General features: G+C 43.1%; 1 protein-coding gene across 3 annotated transcripts in view; it reads right to left on the reverse strand.

Moving 5' to 3' along the window:
* Positions 1 to 15,718, reverse strand: part of ano3 (anoctamin 3) — a 112,143-nt gene extending 96,425 nt beyond the window's left edge. For 2 of the 3 annotated variants that reach the window (XM_088610985.1, XM_088610982.1), the window contains exons 1-2: positions 15,150 to 15,718; positions 866 to 1,039 (exon numbers count right to left, since the gene is read on the reverse strand). In XM_088610985.1, coding sequence (XP_088467111.1) covers positions 866 to 1,039; positions 15,150 to 15,297 — 322 coding nt within the window. In that variant the 5' untranslated portion in view covers positions 15,298 to 15,718. The remainder of the gene's footprint in view (positions 1 to 865; positions 1,040 to 15,149) is intronic. The other variant, XM_088610983.1, reaches the window with a different exon arrangement.
* Between the last annotated feature and the right edge of the window lie 3,120 nt (positions 15,719 to 18,838).

An 18,838-nucleotide genomic window follows, 5' to 3' on the forward strand; every position in this document is an offset into this window, starting at 1 on the left:
GTGCAGAGCAACATGCTTTCTCTGAAAGATCGAGAGCTTCAGACTTCTGGAAGACGGATGTATATCAGTCAGATGTATATTCTACGCTGTGGTGTGCTGGGGCAGCAGCATCATGACAAAAGATGCAAATAGGCTCAATAAACTCACCAAGGAGGCTGGCACTGTGCTGGGGATGAGCCTTGACCCCATGGAGGTGGTGGCTGAGAGGAGAATGCTGACCAAGCTCACAGCCATCATGAACAACGCCTCTCATCCGCTTCATGGGACTGTTACTGGGCAGCGGAGCACATTTAGCAACAGACTGCTCCAGCTACGGTGTTCAAGGGAACGTTTCCGCAGGTCTTTCCTCCCGGCGGCTGTCAGGGTGTATGACGCTGCCCTAGGCTAGGACTGTTAGCCCTTCATTTGCTCCTCTATGGACAGCATGTTTACTCCATTGTACTTTTTGGACAATCAGTCTGTATAAACCTATGCACATTTTGCACATATTTTATTGTTTCTACAGTGACTATGATCAGCACATTTTGCACACACCTATGTATTTATTTATTTTGTTTGTCTTTTGTTTTATAACTATTCTGATGTCTGTTTTGCTTGTCTTGGGCTGGACTGCTGTAACACATCAATTTCCCTACGGGATTAATAAAGTATTATCTATCTATGTATCGATGCGATGAAGCCCTTCTCAGTGCATAATCAAGACAACAGCAGAGCCCAAGGACTAAAACTGGGCACCTCCTAACCTGGAGAGGCTCTTGAAACGTCACCCCGAAAACTCAGTGTCACAATTTCATTAGCAATAGGAAAATGCAGCTGCAGGCTTAAGCAGGGCAGGGCAGAGGCTGCAGGGCCTGCCGGAGCCTACCGGAGTAGAGTGTGTCCATATCCGGAGCTCTGGGGTTGGTGGCAAGAGAAGACGCCCACGAGGCAGAGTGGTGCAAGGCAGATGGCCTCAACAGCGGCTGGCAGCTGTCCTCGAGGAGCTCCGGCAGGGAAGGCGTTGAGTTCATCCGGTGCGAGGCGCAGGAGGTGGACAGCCCTGCAGCGAACGACAGAGTTAAGGGTGGCGTTACTTCCCATGAGCACGGCAAGACGGACAACTGTCTCCGTCTGCGTAGAACCCCCCCCGACTCCAGGCTCCAGGGGGAACGTGCGAGGCGTGACAACACAGTGGGCCGCACAGAAAGGGGAAAAACACATTTAATCATCTCTGTGTGTGAATAAAGTCTAACAGTTGGGTTTTATAGAGAAAGTTCCAGGAGGACACTGCACAGAAGCAAAACATTTTGAATCTAGTTGCGCTCATTTTTCTTGCCTTCTGTATGCTCAATTAAGCCACAGAGTTACTTGCGTTTATTTTTTTTCCATGAGGATTCTGCAATTTACTACAATTACCAGCTGTGCGTGCTGATAAATACTAAAAAAATTCAACAAAGGAGTTCTGCCAAATAAACAGTGCAGCCAGCCACTGATGAAGTTAAGTGTTATAAACAGCCAGCTCTACAGTCCTACCATCTTAGGAGACTCGTAATTGCTTTAAAAGTCCATTACGTGCAATGAATGACTGAGGAGATGACAGGAGCTTTTCAGCATTCATTGTTCCCAGTGTCATAATTTTACTTTTCAGGCTCTCAGCAGAGTAATGGTATAGCTTAAGTGTCCAGAGACTTCAGCAAAAACGCAAGCTGATGCTCCGATACATACAGTATAAGCTCTTAAGTTCTTTAAATATTAAAATTGAATTGCTGGCTACTAGTGAACTATGGAGATGTATGCACAAAGTCTTGGTCTAATGAGCAATATGTGGATTTCCTAAAAAAACACACTCAAAGAAATAAGATTTGGCCTGCAGCTCTGAACTGAGTTGTTTCCCTTATCTAATGAAGCTAAAAGGTCATATAATGTGGGAGGAGGCTTTACGAGGGCTGTCAGAAATGAAAAGCAATTCATAAATAAAACATCCAAGGGACTAGGTATCACTAATTTATTTGTGAACATGTCAGCTCTGCTCATCCAGGACATCCAGGTTTGTCTGATGGGGCCTTCATTACTTTTAAGCATCGACTGGCATTCTTTTATACTACAGCCTCTTCTCTGAAGAGACTCATAACTCCTACTTCCTGTACCGTACCTGTTGAAATTTCTATTTCCAACCCTGCAGGAACATTTTCGCCTGTGAGGCACGTCTCCGTTTCTCCGTTAACCATAAATAACTCAGAAAGAGCCTGCCCTTTTCACTCTGCTCAGGTTTCAAGCCTCATGCATTTTTTAGCGGCTTTGAAAATTCTGTGTCCTCTGCAATACGCGAAGGATTAAAGAGCAGAAAGCCATATCTTTGCTCCTTAGAACATTTCAAAATAATAAAAGGCAAATGAAACAAGGACCCAGGATAATTTTTGCGTCAGTTTTCCACGAGGTTTGGTACACTAAGTGTTTGTGTGCGACTCTTTCCTGTCAGTAAGCTTTGCCGAGTGATCTTCTGATCATGGATATTAAGGTATGCTAGATAACTGGATGAAAGCCTGGTCCCAAAATGAACCAGAAGACTCCCTGATGTGCCTTTAAACTCATTGTGGACCGAATGATTCACAAGTTTTTCAGCCAAGTTGCAGTTGGCTGTAGAATATAAGGACTGACCAACAGCACAGACATCCAGACCTGTATTCCACTTTAAACATGCCTAATTTTTCACTCTGACTCCCTCGCTTGACCAATTTACTGTACCAGGGTATCCATCACCTGCCACAAACAACCCAAAAAAATCCAACAGCAATGCCCGCTTTTCAAACCTCAAATTTCACCAGTCAGGACCTCATCCTAGTTTGCAAAGGTCAAGCAAGAGGAGTGCATACGACTCTCCATCAGTTGGGATGCAGATCCGTCACAGTGCTGGTGACTACTGGTACAGCTGAGCAGGCTGGAGAAGATCTTTGTTTGAGGATATAGCCACACCTGCCCACAGCAGGGACTTGAACCCACAACCTTCCAGCTGAGAGGACAGGGCTCTTAAACCCTTTCTCAGTGCTGTGTTCCAGTTGGGGGGTGCGAGGCTCATCTTTCTCATCAGGCCGAAACAAAGTTGCAGACAACAAGCAGTCGTGTGCTGTGCGTTAAAGTATTAGGTTGTCTGTTAAGCTCGATGGATTTGCAGCACTTCTCAGTTCGTTCATCCTGGCAAGTGTAAGCCTGATATTTTAGCTAAATCGATGATTCAGAGTGTCCCCTATAGCCTCCAAAACCCCAGAACCTGAAGACCTGGGAGAAGCTGTTAAATCGATTCCATTTAGCCGATAATAAGTCAATTGATTTAAGACCTGACCTGGAATGGAGACCTGCAGACACACTGCCACTCTAGGGCCAGGCTTGTCAACCCCTGAAAAAAATCTCATGTTTCCCAGTGAAAGCGAGGGAATGACTTCTGTGTTAAAGGACTGGTTCTCTGCATGTTTATAGGCGCCACAACGCAGGAACAGTAGCCAAAATATAGAACAGAGCAGAGCTTCATCCAATTCCCAATCTTTGGGCCCTGATCCCTGCATTACTCCGAATGTTTACCCCTTACAGGTTAGCCTGCGACCTCTCAGAGTCTACACTACCAAACAAAAGAGCCCCTGTTGGCAGTACACGTCAGCTCTCACTAAGCACGCACATGGGGTTTCTAGGAAGCTGTTTGAGGGAGCTTTCCTTTGAAAACTGAAGTACTTCCATTCCAGCAACTGAGAAATGAACAACAATACAACATTTGAAACCTCTCTTGTTGGCTGGAGGTGTCTCCAACAGGAAGCATCCTCTCACATGCAGCTACGCTAGGCTGTTTCCGACATGTACCCCTTCATCCCTTTGCCTGAATTAGTGACCCACTGTTTTTCATGCTACTAGATATTTTTTTTTTTTTTTTTTAAATGAGGCAAAATTTATTGACATCTGTTCTGAGGGCTTTACATCTTGAACACTGTCAATGTAAATGTGACCCTGGGAGAGGAAGAGGATGAAGGGAAATGTTTATTTGATCTAGAAATATGGCAATGGCTCTTGGGGGGGTCCCGATTTTGACTCTGCCAACAGCAACGGCTTCAGGCCTTGAAATAGAAACTTCCCCTTGACAGGAGATGTGGATGTAGCAGGGCTGATCAATGCCACTGCACCTCTTAGCCTTAGGTTAAGCGATGGAAACTTTGAAATGATCTTTTAAATACACGTGGGCACATGCCATGCCTCATTTTAGAAGTCCACCTTTGTTTTAAAAACCCCAGGAGTAGGTAGGATCTTTTCGGGCTGCATCTCTGGCGCCATCCGGTGTCAGTCACATGAATAACAGGCAATCCCGGTGCCGAGACTCCCTGGTCTTCAAACCCTAAAGCAAATCACTCAAACAGCGGTGTGTAGGCAGAGAACGAAACCTTTCGTTTAAAAAAAAAACTTCTTCATTCTTTGGCATCCAAAGAGCTTCGAGCAGTGCATGCACATTCACTCCATTCTCGTAAACCTCTCTCTAAGGAGCACAGCCTGATCTCTTTTGAAGACGCTGCACCTTGTACGATCTTGGAGATGCACTTTGAGAACCTCACTCAGTTCTCAGCTCCCTCAGAGGTTTCAAAGCTCTGACTACTCATGGCCTCTTTCAGAACCTGGCTTTCAGGTTATTTGGGATTATAAAAATAGTTTCCTCTCGCAGCAGCTAAGGCATTAATTAGAATAGAACATGGACTCTGGTCTCTGGCATCTATGCTCCTGTTGTCAAGTAGTTTTTAGACATTAACTGGGCCCTCAATACGCCCTTTTCACTTGTTGGAGAACCAGTATGGGCTTTAATGCTGGAGTCAGTGATAGAATCTGGCTTATGCTGTTCAGAATACAAAAACAACATTAGAAGACAATCATAACCCCAATGAGGCAGTTGACATGTTAGTAAAGAAATTTAAACTTTTGGGAGGGTCTACATAAGAGTTTTAAAAATACAGCTTTTCAAATTCCCTGATGCGTAACTATACTATTGTCTTTCGTGTTTTTCTGCCAGTCACTGATTACGTAAGGTATGATTCTGAATCTACTGTTCAAAACATCTATTCTCCAGTATCGCTTCCTGCTCTGGAGGGCGGCACTGAGCCGGAGCCTGTCCTGTTAAAAGGAGGTACAAAGTCAGACTCCACCACGGATGAGAATCAAACACAGAGGCAATTTGAAGAAAGCAATTAACTGTGCCAGAATGTCCATGGAAGGCTGAGGCACAAAGACACAAACACAGAGAGAACCTGCAGAGCATCCCAGACCAGAATCAAACCCAGGAACCAAGCAAGAGGCGTGCAGCAGAAAGGATAAAACACACAAAATATCACTGCCCCTACAAAATTGCCCTCGTCACATTAAATAAATGACTACCATTGTACCTTTCCACAGTGGAACTCAAGAGCACAGTGGGACACTAACACAATTTCACACATGTGTTTTTATAAAAAGTAAGCATTGCATATTTTGGCCAATCGGATTGCTTCAAACGACATAAATCAAGGCAAAAACACGTCTGGCAGCTAGAGGCACAAGGTGGAATAACCTTCACTTCCGTATTAGAAATCTGCTGTTTTTTCCTCCAGAAAAGGCAAGGCGTGCAAGCACACATTATGCACATCAGCAGCGACATTTCTGCTTTGACACTGGGCAACACTGTTGATCCCAAATATATCTGGGAGCAATAAGCACAAGGTTGACCATTATACCTTTTACTATTGCCAGGCACCAGCTAACAGTGCCTGAGAGAGGCATCCATCTGCTGGGAAAGGACAGGTCCACCCTGCTGGTGGGAGCACAGAACAGTAGGTTGTGTTTCACTCTCAATTCATTTTGTGGCTGGAAGGTATTTAAAACTTCCTGCTCTCAGCGAGCAAGATGACCGTGTGTGTCCGTGCATCTGTGGAGTCATGTGTTCCTACATCTTCTTTGATATTGTAGAAGGACCAGAAATATATCTGTTTCAGTCTGTTTTCTCCTCCATGTGCAGTGCCTTGTGAGGGAATTTTGGAATGATCATAAAAACCAAATTAGAATTAGAATTAATGGGAAGAGCGTGCAGAAATGAACTATGATTAAAATATGTAATTAAAACAGTCCTCCAGTATGTACTTAGCACTTAGTTTAATTCAATTTCAGTTTAATTCAAAATACTTTATTCATCTCTGGGGGAGCAATTTAACGTATGGTACAATAAAACAAATGAAACGTTCTGCCCTTTAAGGCTTTTAAGATAGAAATTTGCCTCACTTTGTTAGGTATGTATCCTTACTGATTTCCACTATCGGTCAGAAAAGGTCTGGGGAACATCTAAATATCTGGATGGGAAACAAGCGTAAACTTCTGTTTTTTATTCTTTTAACTCAAGATATTAACGTGTAGGATTAAAAAGCATACCCATATTAAAGTGCTCAGTATTATGGATCACAGTGAGATGTGGTGTGATTCTGTCATGATTAACCCTGCAAAGGGCAGAGTTATAATGGATTTACTTAGTTCCATGAACTGGGATTTAACAAGAAGTTCAGCTACACAAAAATCAGTAAGTCCGATGTACCGGACAGCACTCACCCAAACAGCACTAAACATGGGTCACTCTTGAGTGGTACTCACTGCTAGGTTTCCTATGATACACCTGATTAACTTTTCTGGGATTAACAGAGCTATTGGAAGACCCTAAACTACAGATCTGTTGCAGCAGTCTTCAAAGTTAAATTAAATAAATAAACTTTTTTTCTCCAAAGTGAAAGAAAATCAACTGAGCAGCTGGAGGAAAAGCAAAGCATTCTTTTGTGTGAATTATTTTCCAGAGGGATACAAAAAGCAGACTCTATGCTGTCCATCTCATCCAGGAATGAGACCGACATCAGCTAACAATTCGGCAAAACTTTGAATCTTTGTAGCAGAGGCATAGTGTAGGAGTTAATTGTTGTGTGATTGGGGATCAGGCGCTAAAACAGCTTTCTGCTGGAACACTGATTAGTCCATTAAGAGCTTGTGAATCTCTGTAGTTCATCGATGTAGACCAAGCAAGCAATTGTACTACAGGGAAAGGGTCAAGAGACAAGCATGTCTCCATAAGTAAACACTAAAAATCCTGTAGTTATTTCAACATGCAGTTGTTTTTTAAAACCTACTGTAAATGGGCAACAGGTGCAATTACTGACACAAGAAACCAGCCAGTTTAAACTCACCTATGGAATATTCTGAATGAGTCTCCCAATATCTGGCAAAGTTCATATGCTTACCCACCATTTATGTATATTTCAAATGTTAGGAAATACATAATGCATTAGTGAAATCGATGATGGCATCGCTCTGCATCTTCCAGTACATTAAGTCTTTGTAACAAAAAACAACTACATTTCCCTTCATTTGCTGACTGTACTGAATCCCAGCCTCCATTAAAAACACATTTGCCTGCTTCTCCAACCTGATGAGGACTCATCTGGTAAAGGGTTCAGAACACGAGACTATAAGAAAGTTTACAAGCTGACTCTTATTTCTTTATTTCCCATTTGTTTGAAATGATCGTCTCGGCTTATGTAAGGGTAACACACAGCACATACAAACTTTCCACATGATCTGACAGTTATCAGATTCTTTACATGCAGCTTTGAAACAATTCAAGCCCCTGCAGGCCCTTCCCACAGACCCTATGAACAATGTGTGTGTGTTGGAGACACACTCTCTCCTTGATCAATCCCACATGATCAGAAATGTCACGATGTGGGCTTTGCGATGAGTCACCATTCCACAACACAAAATGCTTTGCATCTTGGCAGGTTTTTGTTCAGTTTTGTTTCCCCTCTTAAATACAGCTCATGAAGCAGACTCCAGGCTTTTCATAAAGTAATACATTCTAACAAAGCAGCATCACGCTTATTCTGAAGGATGAGAACTTTGTTAATGTCTGCACTCAGCGCCCACTTCAGGGACAAACACATTTTTAATTCTTTATTGGGAGATGCTGGGAATCAGACGCTGGAATATACCCATTCAGAACTTTAATGATTTAATGGAGACAGTGCACAACCGGCATCATTAATGATAAATCGTCTGCATGGCCTTCAGATTCATTTGGGCTATGGCTTTTTGGCTGCAGAAGCTCAGCTGCTTCTGTGTCTCAGATGAGCCCCCACTTCCATGTAGTTTCCACAGTTCCACTTGTTTTTTTATTTATTTTTTTACGCAAAGGCCTTCGGACAAGAGTACCTGACTTCCTACCACCAAAAGTACTTTGGCCCAGAGCTGAAACGCTAACGTGAAAATAGTGATTTTTTCCCTGTGTCAAAAGATCAGATGACTTCAGCGCCTCATCAGTTATAAAAACTATTAAGCTTTACAGATTGCAATTGTAAAAGGGACCCCTCCTCTATCCTCCCCCCATGTAGAGCTGTGGAACTAAAAGGATCAGAAGGACTTGATCCATTAGAGCCGTTCACAAACAATAACAGACATTAAAAAGAAGGAAAATGCAATTTCAGCTCGGCTGCTTCTAATTGAAAACTAAACAGTGAACTCAAACTAAATAGATAACGAACAGTGAAAGAAGAAAAGATGTCTTCAACAGGACACTGGCTGTTGGTTTATTTTCAGTCTCTCATGTTTTTTTTTTTAATCTCTGTCCTTTTTTCTCCAGCCCAGCACAGAAGACTTAACATAAACCAGGCAGATCGTGAGGAATTTCCTATAAATCGCGAGGAAGGCAGGAAAGGCAGCAGTGAAGACGTCTTCACTTTCCTCCCTTATGATTGGCAATTCTGCAGGCTGCTTATCAAACTCAACTCCCAGACATAAATTCAGAATCCGGGAAAAAATAAGGCTTTAAAGAGTAGTTCTGTCTCTGCTAAAGAGTAGTTATGTGTGTGCGCGAGCTGGGGAATCTCAGGTGAAGTAAAGGTCATGTTAAGAATCACGCCGATGCTGAAACTAGCACAGGCTAGAGTTGTGCTCATGACAGGGCTGCTCTCTCACTCCTCCTGGGCTACTGAACTCTCTGTATCGGTGTGCCTAGCGTTTCTTCAAACTCCTGGGACTGTTCTAGGAAAATAAGAAAACCCTGACCTAGAGAGAATTCAATAAAGCCTGCCATTAAATAATGCTCAAATATGTGGCTCTCAAATTCCAGGTCTCACCCATCCAATACTTTTCTCCACTTTCTTGGAAAAAAGGAAACATCTAGATACAACAAATACCATAAAACACAGAGAGAAAGGATAAAACATTCTTTTGCAAACCCAGGAAGCATCAGTGTGTGCTCTGTGCTTGACTGGTTTGTTCATTATGATGGACAAATCTGCATCTACTGTCAAAAGTGGATCCTGGAAAAAGGTACGGTACATTGGGCAAACATGCTGGTTTAAGCTTAACATGAAAGCTTTAACCCCTACATTTTATCTGACATTTTGTTTTTTGGACTGATTGGTGCATTGCACTTCAGATAGGAAGACTCCCTGGTGTTTTCCCTGACCTCACAGTGGTTTCTCTGCACCCTGGCTCAGCATGCAACCACTGGGAAAGCGGACTTCACAGCAAGCTGAAGGGTCAGTGCAAAGGCAAGGCTAAGGAAATGCACAGCTGCACAAATTCTGCAGGTCAATACTTCACTGGTAACAACAGCAAGTGGGGCTTTCCTGACCCAAGATGAAGGAACTCCCCTGCATCCTGAATAAGGAAAGGCACAAAAGAGATTTATTTCCAGCAGCCTCATCAGTGGGTCCAAATTGAGCTGAAAGGTCTTTTTCAGTCTCAGACAAAGTAAAAATAATCATTCCATCACTGACCAGTTGACCACGACTTTACACCAAATACTTCCAGCAGTATCTTAAAGCATAAGATAGACACTTCTCATATTTTGGTCCTTTGAGGCAGCTGAACGTTCTGACAGCCCACAAATGGCCAACTTTTACAACTGAGGTTGAAAGGTGATTTGTGGAACAGAGAAAACACAGTGGTGGGGGCAGACCACTTAGTGTACAACAATGACGCCAACAAGAGACGCCCAGCAATTGAAGCTGTTCTTTAACCAAAGCTCAAAAGCTTTCCTGGCACCAACAGAGGAAGTCTCCTATAGACTTCCTGTGTGGCTCATTGATCCTCAATCTTTTATTAGCTGAAAACATGTACTTTGAATGGTCATACAATGAGTGACATTCATTAAACTTTCATTAGTCTTTTGTAGAAAATCTGTGTGTTAGTGTGAAGTATCGTGATTCAACTGCTCCTGTCTGAATACAGACCTAAAACTGTACTTGCATACCCTGCAGACCGGTGATCCTCCTACAACTCAAACTCCTCCACGATTTGACAACAGTCCTAATTAAGGTCAATTAAGTTGATTAGTCAATGAATTAAGTGTTTAAGAGGATTTCAAACCATGAGGCTCCCTTTCGGCCCCTTGAAGCACAGGTCAGGAACACAGGTGTTGACCACATGAACACCACAAACTGTAACTAATGTTAAGAACAGTTCTCCACCTACTTGCACTGCATCTTCTTTCAAACCCTCTTCATAAATATTCCCTTGGCTTTTCCCATTAAACAAAACATGGGATATCATTCAAGGCCATTTCAGTGATGCTACTTTGCACAGAACTGTGGATATACTAGGCAAATGGAAACAGAATGAGATAAACAAATTCGGCTCCTCTGCAAATAGAGTTTCTCAGGAAGGAACCAACATCAGTGGATTCCATTCTTAGACCATGGCTTCCCCCACACCTGGGAATGGTATTATTACTGCTGAAGATCACAGATGGACAAAGAAGAACCCGAAGACAGTGATGCCATTCCAGTAGTGTTCCCTGATCCTGGTTGTCTTTGTAACAAGGTTTTAGGATGCATGAGTTATTGATAACCTGAGCTATTAGTAATTGCACAAGAGCAATAGCTTATAGAAGTGTCAGTCAGCAGGTCTGCATTTTGAAAGAAAGCCCTTAAAAACCAGGTGATTGAATTAAGTAACGAAACTCCTGCTTTAATAATGGAAAGAAATAACCTACTTCAATTAAATGAAAATCGCTGGCATTTCACCTGCTTGCACGTGATCCCTTTTAGCTCTTACTAAAACATATGTTACAAGAAAATAACTCAAGTAGAATGCAAGATGTGAGCCATAGCAATAGACCAAGACCAACCTTATTCAGCAGAACCTGAACTAAAGCTCAATATTAGGTAGGTAGGTCCCTTTTCAGGCCATCAAGGCCTATGGGGGGAATGGGGGGCAAGGGCCACCATTTTTCTCAACCATGCAACGCTGGAGGTGGAGGTGATGGGGTCACCATCACACTCCGTCAGCCTATTACCCCCGGAAGGATTAACCCCCGGTACTCATCTGGAAAGCAGGCTGAGTGGACCTGGGAGCCGTCTGGAAGGAATCAGAGCTCCATCGCTTGCCCCTACCTGGGATTGAACCCGAGACCCTCTGGTCAGGAGCTAGATGCCCTTGCCGTCTGAGTTACCACAACTCCAAAGCTCACTATTGGACAGTGAATTATATCCTGTATATAGTTTAATGGAATTAAAGACTATTTGTCTTTGCTCACCTTGGCTACAATCCACTTCCCAGTGGGATCCCAGATCTTTCTTTACTACATCCTGCTGGGAAGGGGACAGCACCAGGGCCGTATTTAGGTGTTTGTAGGCCCTGGGCACTTTCACTCCGAAATGTGCAGAAAGAGGGGGAAACGCCCATTGAATGGCGTCGATTGACATGATGCACTTTAAACTCTTCTAATGCTAAACCGTGTATTTGATGGAGCGAGTCGAGCAACCATTGCTTCAATACTTCTAGTTTCTAGAACAGCCGCTAGATAGCGAAGGATTTCCCTTTAGGTGCACAGGCCCACAGTGCCTAGGGCCTATGAAACTTTTAGGGCCGACGAAGGAGGGAAACACTAGTGACTGACGAAAAACGAGCTGAAGCAACATGCTTGTGATCAACTCTCGGTGCTCCAGATCAATAATCCTACGATCTCTAGCGCCTGTTCTAGAAACTCGAAGTATTGAAGTGATGGTCGCTCGCTCCATCAATCACGAGGTTCAGCATTAGAAGAGTTTAAAGTGCATCATGTCAGGCGATGTCATTCAATGGGCGTTTCCCCCTCTTTCTGCACATTTAGGAGTGAAAGTGCCCAGGGCCTACCAACACCAAAATCCGGCCCTGCTAGTCCTTTTTATTTGGAAGTAATAGGAATCTGGAGCACTGGGAGAAATCACCCGGAAACGCAGGGCGAAGTGGGAATTACAGTTTAGTTTCGTAGTTTTAGCAGTTCACAGGCACCGTGCACAACCTGCACAGAGATGATTTTAGTGTCTGTGACTTCTCAGACTTCATTCCCGGAGGACCTACAGTAGCATCTCTTGGCTTTTGTTTCACCTGAGCTTTCAGGTATTCCCTCTGTTAACTTTTTATACTTACTCTATCAACTGCACAGCTGTGTAGAATAAAGATTAGTATAAATTAATACTTCTACTCTGAGATTGTTTCTAAGAAATGAACCATTGATGGAAGTACATATTTAGATGTATTAAAATCTAGAAGACCTTAACAAAAGGGATACACATGTAGCACTAGGAAAACTAGATAAAATGTTTAACTGACTACCTAGGAACAAAGGTTGGAGTGTTTTAAAGAGATTCTTTCAGTTTTGGCCATGTATCACACATTTTTTTATAAAGTAGGTCAAAGTGTCCGATTTCAAAAATAAAGAATTAAGTCTGCAATATAAGAATGCATTCCCAATTAATTATGAGCAGAATATCCCTTGGAAACAGAATATCAGTATCAGGGTGCTGAAGGATATGCAGCACATTTGAATTTCTCAAACAGAGCTGTCATGCTCTTCAGCACAGAGCAGCAGTGGGACAAGCTGATATTTATACAGTAGCCACCCACCAGTCATTCAGGGCAGGTTATTGTAGTAAGTAATTAAACAGGAGTCTCATTCCACCTGGAGGCTGTTATCCACAACCTGCCTCAGGTGATTCAAGACTACTTAAGCCATAGACGTCATAGAGTGTACTTAGTCTATAGCTTTGCCCAAGTTCCCAAATGCTCTCTGTGTTTGCTTCCTGGACTTCATTCTCTGGATTCTGCTTTGATCCTTTGTATATACGATGTCTCTTGGTTTTGAACTTTGCTTATCTTTGTTTAAGGCTTTGGACAGTTTGCCTGGAATGTGCTTGCCTGTGCTGAGATCCGATGCATTAGTCTGTCTCCCCTGCTGCCTGCCAACACCATGCGGCTTACTCACACAGATGCTTCCATGCCTTGTTGATCTGCCTGCTCTTAGGTTTATTTCCCAAAAACCTGTGGCTGCTTTATCTACAGTAGTGACTCATTACATAAGTAGTTAGGGATGACTGGATTCTGAGGAATTAGTCTACTCCTCTTTACGGAATCTAAAAAGATGCTGGACAAAATGAGAGCTTCAGAGAGCTGAGAGTACTTCTCATTAAAATGGTCTCTGTCCTCCTGACTGGTAACCTCAATAGGAAACTATCGAACAGCGAAATCCCAAACTGCACAGATTAATCTTTGAAAGGCTACACCCTGCCTTATTTAAACATACAGTATGTGGCCCTTCTTAACTTTAAACAACATTTGCAACAAAACTGAAAGTATTTTCATTTCATTGGTTTCAGAAGTACAGAAAAATTAAAAAGTACAGAAAAAAACATTTTCTGAGATCATCCATTCCCAAAGTATTCGTCCGCCCAATGTGCAAGAATGTCCATTAAGAACAGTTACAAATGGGCCCTTCTAGCCTGTTTAGACATAGGTAGTAGCTACTTGATCCAATGATCTCATCCTGATACAAACCAGAATATCAGCTTCAACAACATGGCTGAGGAACATGTTCCACACTCCCACAACTCTCTGTGTAAAGAAGTGCCTCCTGTTCTCGGTTGTAAATGCATTTCCCACTAGTTTTCAGTTGTGTCCCCTGGCTCGTGTTTGTTTCACTGTTGATTCTGAAGATGTACCCGGGGCTGTCTTTGCCAGTGCCTTGGAGGATTGTGAATAGCTGGATCAGGTCCCCTTTGGGAACAGCTTTTCCCTGAATCTGATTTCACTCTCTGCTCCCCAAATCCCCCAGTGTTTGACTACCTGCCTGTGATCTTTGCCTCCTTTTCTACTGGCAACTGGTCTTTGCTGGTCAGTCCATCAGTCCTTTGTCTCCAGTAGAAACAAGCCATAGAAAGTGAGATTATTACAGAGAAGCGATTGCTGACATTCAGCTGTTTCTGCCTCTTTAGGATTTCGAAAGGCTGTGCAGAAATACGTATATCAACAGAATCATCACTAACCTTCTTAATTTTGGATACACTCAGTGCAACCACACAGGAGTACACGGCAAACTTGGTCTGTGTAGCCCCTCGGGTTTAAAGAAAATGCAATAACCTTGTTTCGTTGAACCGTTTTCATAAAATGCCCCCTTTACGATTAACCCGGAATCCTTCCTTAGGCGAAACTACAAGACACCTTTTTTTGAAAAAAAGATGGTGTTCGGAAATTTCAATAGTTATTGAAGTCTCTCTACTTGACGGACTTTCTAAATTGACAGAAGCGTGGCTCTCTTCTCCATTTGAAACAAAGTTATTCGCTTCTCTGTTAACATTCTTACACACAGTACTGTATAATCATTGATCGGCGACATTATGGTCACAGTGTTCCTATGCGCCTGGACAGCAGCAGTAGAGACTTCACCCCAGTGGGGATTCCTCAGAATGAGCGTAATTCTGCAGCACTGTCCTCACAAAATAACAAGTCTGCACGCCGTCTGCGCACGGTTGGAACACCTTACTATACGAGTTTTAATAACGTGTAACCATATTTTTACCAATCGTTCACTCCCTTTTTACTAAACTCCATCAGTGCGCTGTGAAATAACCATTCACCTCCATGTGATGCTGAGTAACACTGTACTCTACAGACAGGACCAGGCATAATAACCGGGACAGATAATACTAAGTCTGTAGTGACGTCGGTTCATTTTCTAAAGAGGCAGAGTGTATACAGTATACATACTCACACACGGTAAATAGTATCAATGAAAAAACACCCGAGCACGCCAAATAACCGGCGAGGGGGGAAATCTTTGAAACGACAAACATTTCAGGAGCGTAAAATAAACTTACCAGAAGGTGCAGACCTTGAGACAGCCCACAAATTAAAGTCCACACTGGCGTCACTGGGCAAGTCGCTGGACCTGGTATTTATTGTATCTGACCGCGAAGTGCTACCGCCAGCTTTCTCTGAAGTAACTTCTTGTAGCTCAACATCCATGGCAGCAATTTCAATTAGCAATTAATACCCGGAACAGCAATGCCGAGGGGGTTGAAAGTTCAGTAAAAGAATTAAGTATATACAGAGAACTTTTTATGGTAGGGAACGACGGTGATCACAAGTTATATTCCGGAAGGTGATGATTTAGACCACGAAGCAATCCTTAAAAAAAAAAAACGAGATATGGAATCCAGAGGTTATGTAGTTACAGACGTGACATTTGCGGGTAGAAGCATCCTCTAGATTTCAAAGGTGCCCCGTCAACTAGGTGAATCTTAAACAGGGCTTTGCAACAAGTACAGTTTAAAAAACTGAAGAGGGTGAATGAAACGTGGGAGAAAACGCTTCTCGGAACAGCAGGAGTAGAGAGCGTGTCCCGGCTACCCACAGAGACAGAGCGTCTCCTTCGCTCCGCTGCAACTTGCGTCCCGAGTTCCAGCCGGAGCAGACCGAAAGGGTGGGGCTTGCGCGTTAATTTCCACAAGCCGCGCTGACTTTCAAACTGCTGAATGAATGCGGAGAAGCCGAACAGCGTCCCTCCCCCCTCCCCCCGCTTAACCCGCTGATAGAAAATAAGGTATCTGTCTGTAGGGACCGCTCTGGGCTTCAGAGGAGTTGAATGGGTCTCATTATGGCCACCGGGCAGCAAACTGACCGGCTAACATTCAGTATGAGGGAAGTGTTCACCTCGAGCGCTCATGTCGCTCGCGTTGGAACACATACTGTAACAGTTTTTTTTTTTGGGACCGCTTTTATTCACAGTTTTCCATCATTTCGTGTAATCCTGGACTTAGTAAACTATTGCGCAAATTAACCCGTGATGAGAGTGCGTGAGTGAAGATATATGAACGGGGAAGGAAAAGAAAAAAAAAGTGCAGTGCTCTCGGGTTCACGTGGGTATGCGCCCCTCCACCGCTATAGACTTGAACCCGGGTCTCCGGCGTTACTTAACAAGGACCCAGCCAGTTGAGCTAAAGGGAGATCTCCCTTCAGCCTGTCGGCTGCGGTCCCTGCTATTCACAGGGAAGTGCTTGGGTCTTTCTGCAGGTGTGAGGGAGAGTGGCAGATTAATAAAAGAGGAGAACAAAAGACAGAGTAGTTTAAAAGCAGTGGGCAGCAGGGAAGAAATGGGCATGAAGCAGGTTAAAACTGAAAAAAGTAGTGCTGGTGAAGGTTATAGGTGAAGATTACAGTTAATGATGCTTGCAGCTGGCTGCACGCAAAGCCTTATTCAGGTGCTAAATGAAAAGTGCCTCTAGAACACACCTGCAGGGCCAGGGTTGCCCACACCTACACAGTATGGACCGGACAGAGTCTCCACCTGTCGCCAGCTCTTGCAGCACCTGGAGAGGATGAGCTTCCCAGTATCTCTTGAGCCAGCTGGGCTGGCTACACCTGTACTAAAGAAAGAGGTTTGCTCACTCACAGCAGAGCACTGAGCAGCATCAGCACAAAACTGGCCAGGGTCAAGCCCATCCCAGCTGGAGGAATGAGGAATGCACTGGGGAACAAACCAGAAGTATTTTGTATTTGAGCCTTTGGCTAAACAGAAACATGCATCCACTGGATAAGGAAAAAATCTGTTCAAATGTCACATAGAAGCAGAGGACAGGACACAAGGCAGGACAACAGGCTCAGCTGAGAAATACAGTAATTATTCACCGAGCCAGCATGTTTGTTTTAAAAGGAAAAACAGGAGAAAGTTAAGGGACTGGAAAACTCAAAACAAATCATTTTTAACAACTTGTAACAATATTTTTTTTCAGTTCCAACAAATCTCTCACTTTTACTGCCAAGTAAGGCTTTAATCACATTATTGTGAAAGTAAAGCCGGATCTTATCAGAAGGTACCATCGTGTTTTTTGTTTCCATCCATTGTGATAATTTTGTAACCATTATGTGAAATGCAAGTTTTTTCCTTTACTTTAAAGGCCGATATCCTTCCTAGCATATCCTGCTAAATGACTGGTCCCTGTTTGCACCCATTAAAAGGAAAACTGACAGTTTTCTGAATCTGAAAGAGGATCAGTACTGAGGGAACTGGACATGTTGTACTGTAAACAGGGTGTATGACAGCCCTCTGGTAACAAAGTAACTCTCTGACACCCAGGCATTGAGAGGTAATTGAATGTTAGCAGATTTTGAGCTGAAATTCAGTATCAGATCCCAATAAATGAACCGTGAACTTTCTTTGATGTCAAAACACTCTCTGTAAACAAGTGTGCATTAAAAGACATGGCCCTGTTCTTACAGCAGTACCACATTGTCAGAAGCTAACCTCCAGGTGACATCTCAGAACTGACTGAGACGACTGAACTACACCTTTTCTCTGTGCCTGTGTCCGTTCAACTGGCTATTGCACTCCAACCCCTGTATTGTACTTTGTAAACTGCTAAACTGTGAAAACATGAGTTTGTGCAGTATTTATGGGGCACTGCATTCTGCATGTCTTGGAATTTGCCTTGGCTTAAGGCATCAGCTAAAGACATGAATGAAAAATAAAAGCTGCCGTCCTTCTAGCTAACAAAAGGAGACAGATAAATCACTCAGTGCAATAAAACATTTTTGACAGTATTCAAGCCCCTTTCTCTGGACGCCCCGTCTTTCACATAAACCCAGAATTATGCTGTGTGCGAAGAAGCACTGAAGACTTCACTCAGATAGCTTTCTCCTTTGTGTCATTGATGTCATTCTGCGTAGAGCACTTTCTCTTCACACACCAAGTCCTCCATCATCTGTCCCGGGATCATAACTCCATTGTTGCAAGAAACATGCACTCCAGTCCCCACCTTATCATCCTTCTCAGCTACCTGGAACAATCTATCAGATAGTGCACCTCTTCCGTCAAGAGATCAATGCCATGCTTCTATTACAGTGACCGCATGAGAACTGGAGAGTCTTTTAACAGGGCTTTAAGAACCCCAAGCAATTTGTTTGAGTCCACAGATACAGTGAATTGTTATTCCTCTTCACCCAGTCATCCTATGAGAGCCACAGTAAGTGGTTTTATAGCTTATTAATTAAAAGGCGAAACATGCTTACTGCACGGAGTTGTGCAAAAATCCATCTAGCAGTAGTTTTTGTGGCTCCTCAGCATTTTTAAAGGCAAACTTCCAAAGCCAGTTGAGTTCCTGGGCTCTGGACACAGTATGAACATTAGATAAAATGAAGAACTTAATGGCAGAACAGGTGAATAAAAGTGAAAATCACCCTAAAAATGTCCTACCCCATCAAGAAGTCTGTGTCTCCTTATACAGGTGTATTCATCCTGGGGTTGGAGAATGGGATGTCAAACCTAGGAGAAAATTGAACACACTAGCACCCAAATATCCTGGCTAGGACATATTACTGCTGAGCTATTTCCCTTTTTTATACATTTAAGACTGGAGGCAGCTCATTATACTTAAATACGGCTTTAAGGATGACAAACATGTTAGCTCTCTAGAGCAGGTACCTTGTAAGATTTAATCATTTACTATATTGAAGAGACTGCAATAGTTTTCAAAGTCTTTTAAGTGATTTAATTACATTAATATGTTTA

Source organism: Lepisosteus platostomus, chromosome 18 (assembly GCF_059453375.1).
Source record: "Lepisosteus platostomus isolate fLepPlt1 chromosome 18, fLepPlt1.hap1, whole genome shotgun sequence".
Taxonomy (NCBI): domain Eukaryota; kingdom Metazoa; phylum Chordata; class Actinopteri; order Semionotiformes; family Lepisosteidae; genus Lepisosteus; species Lepisosteus platostomus.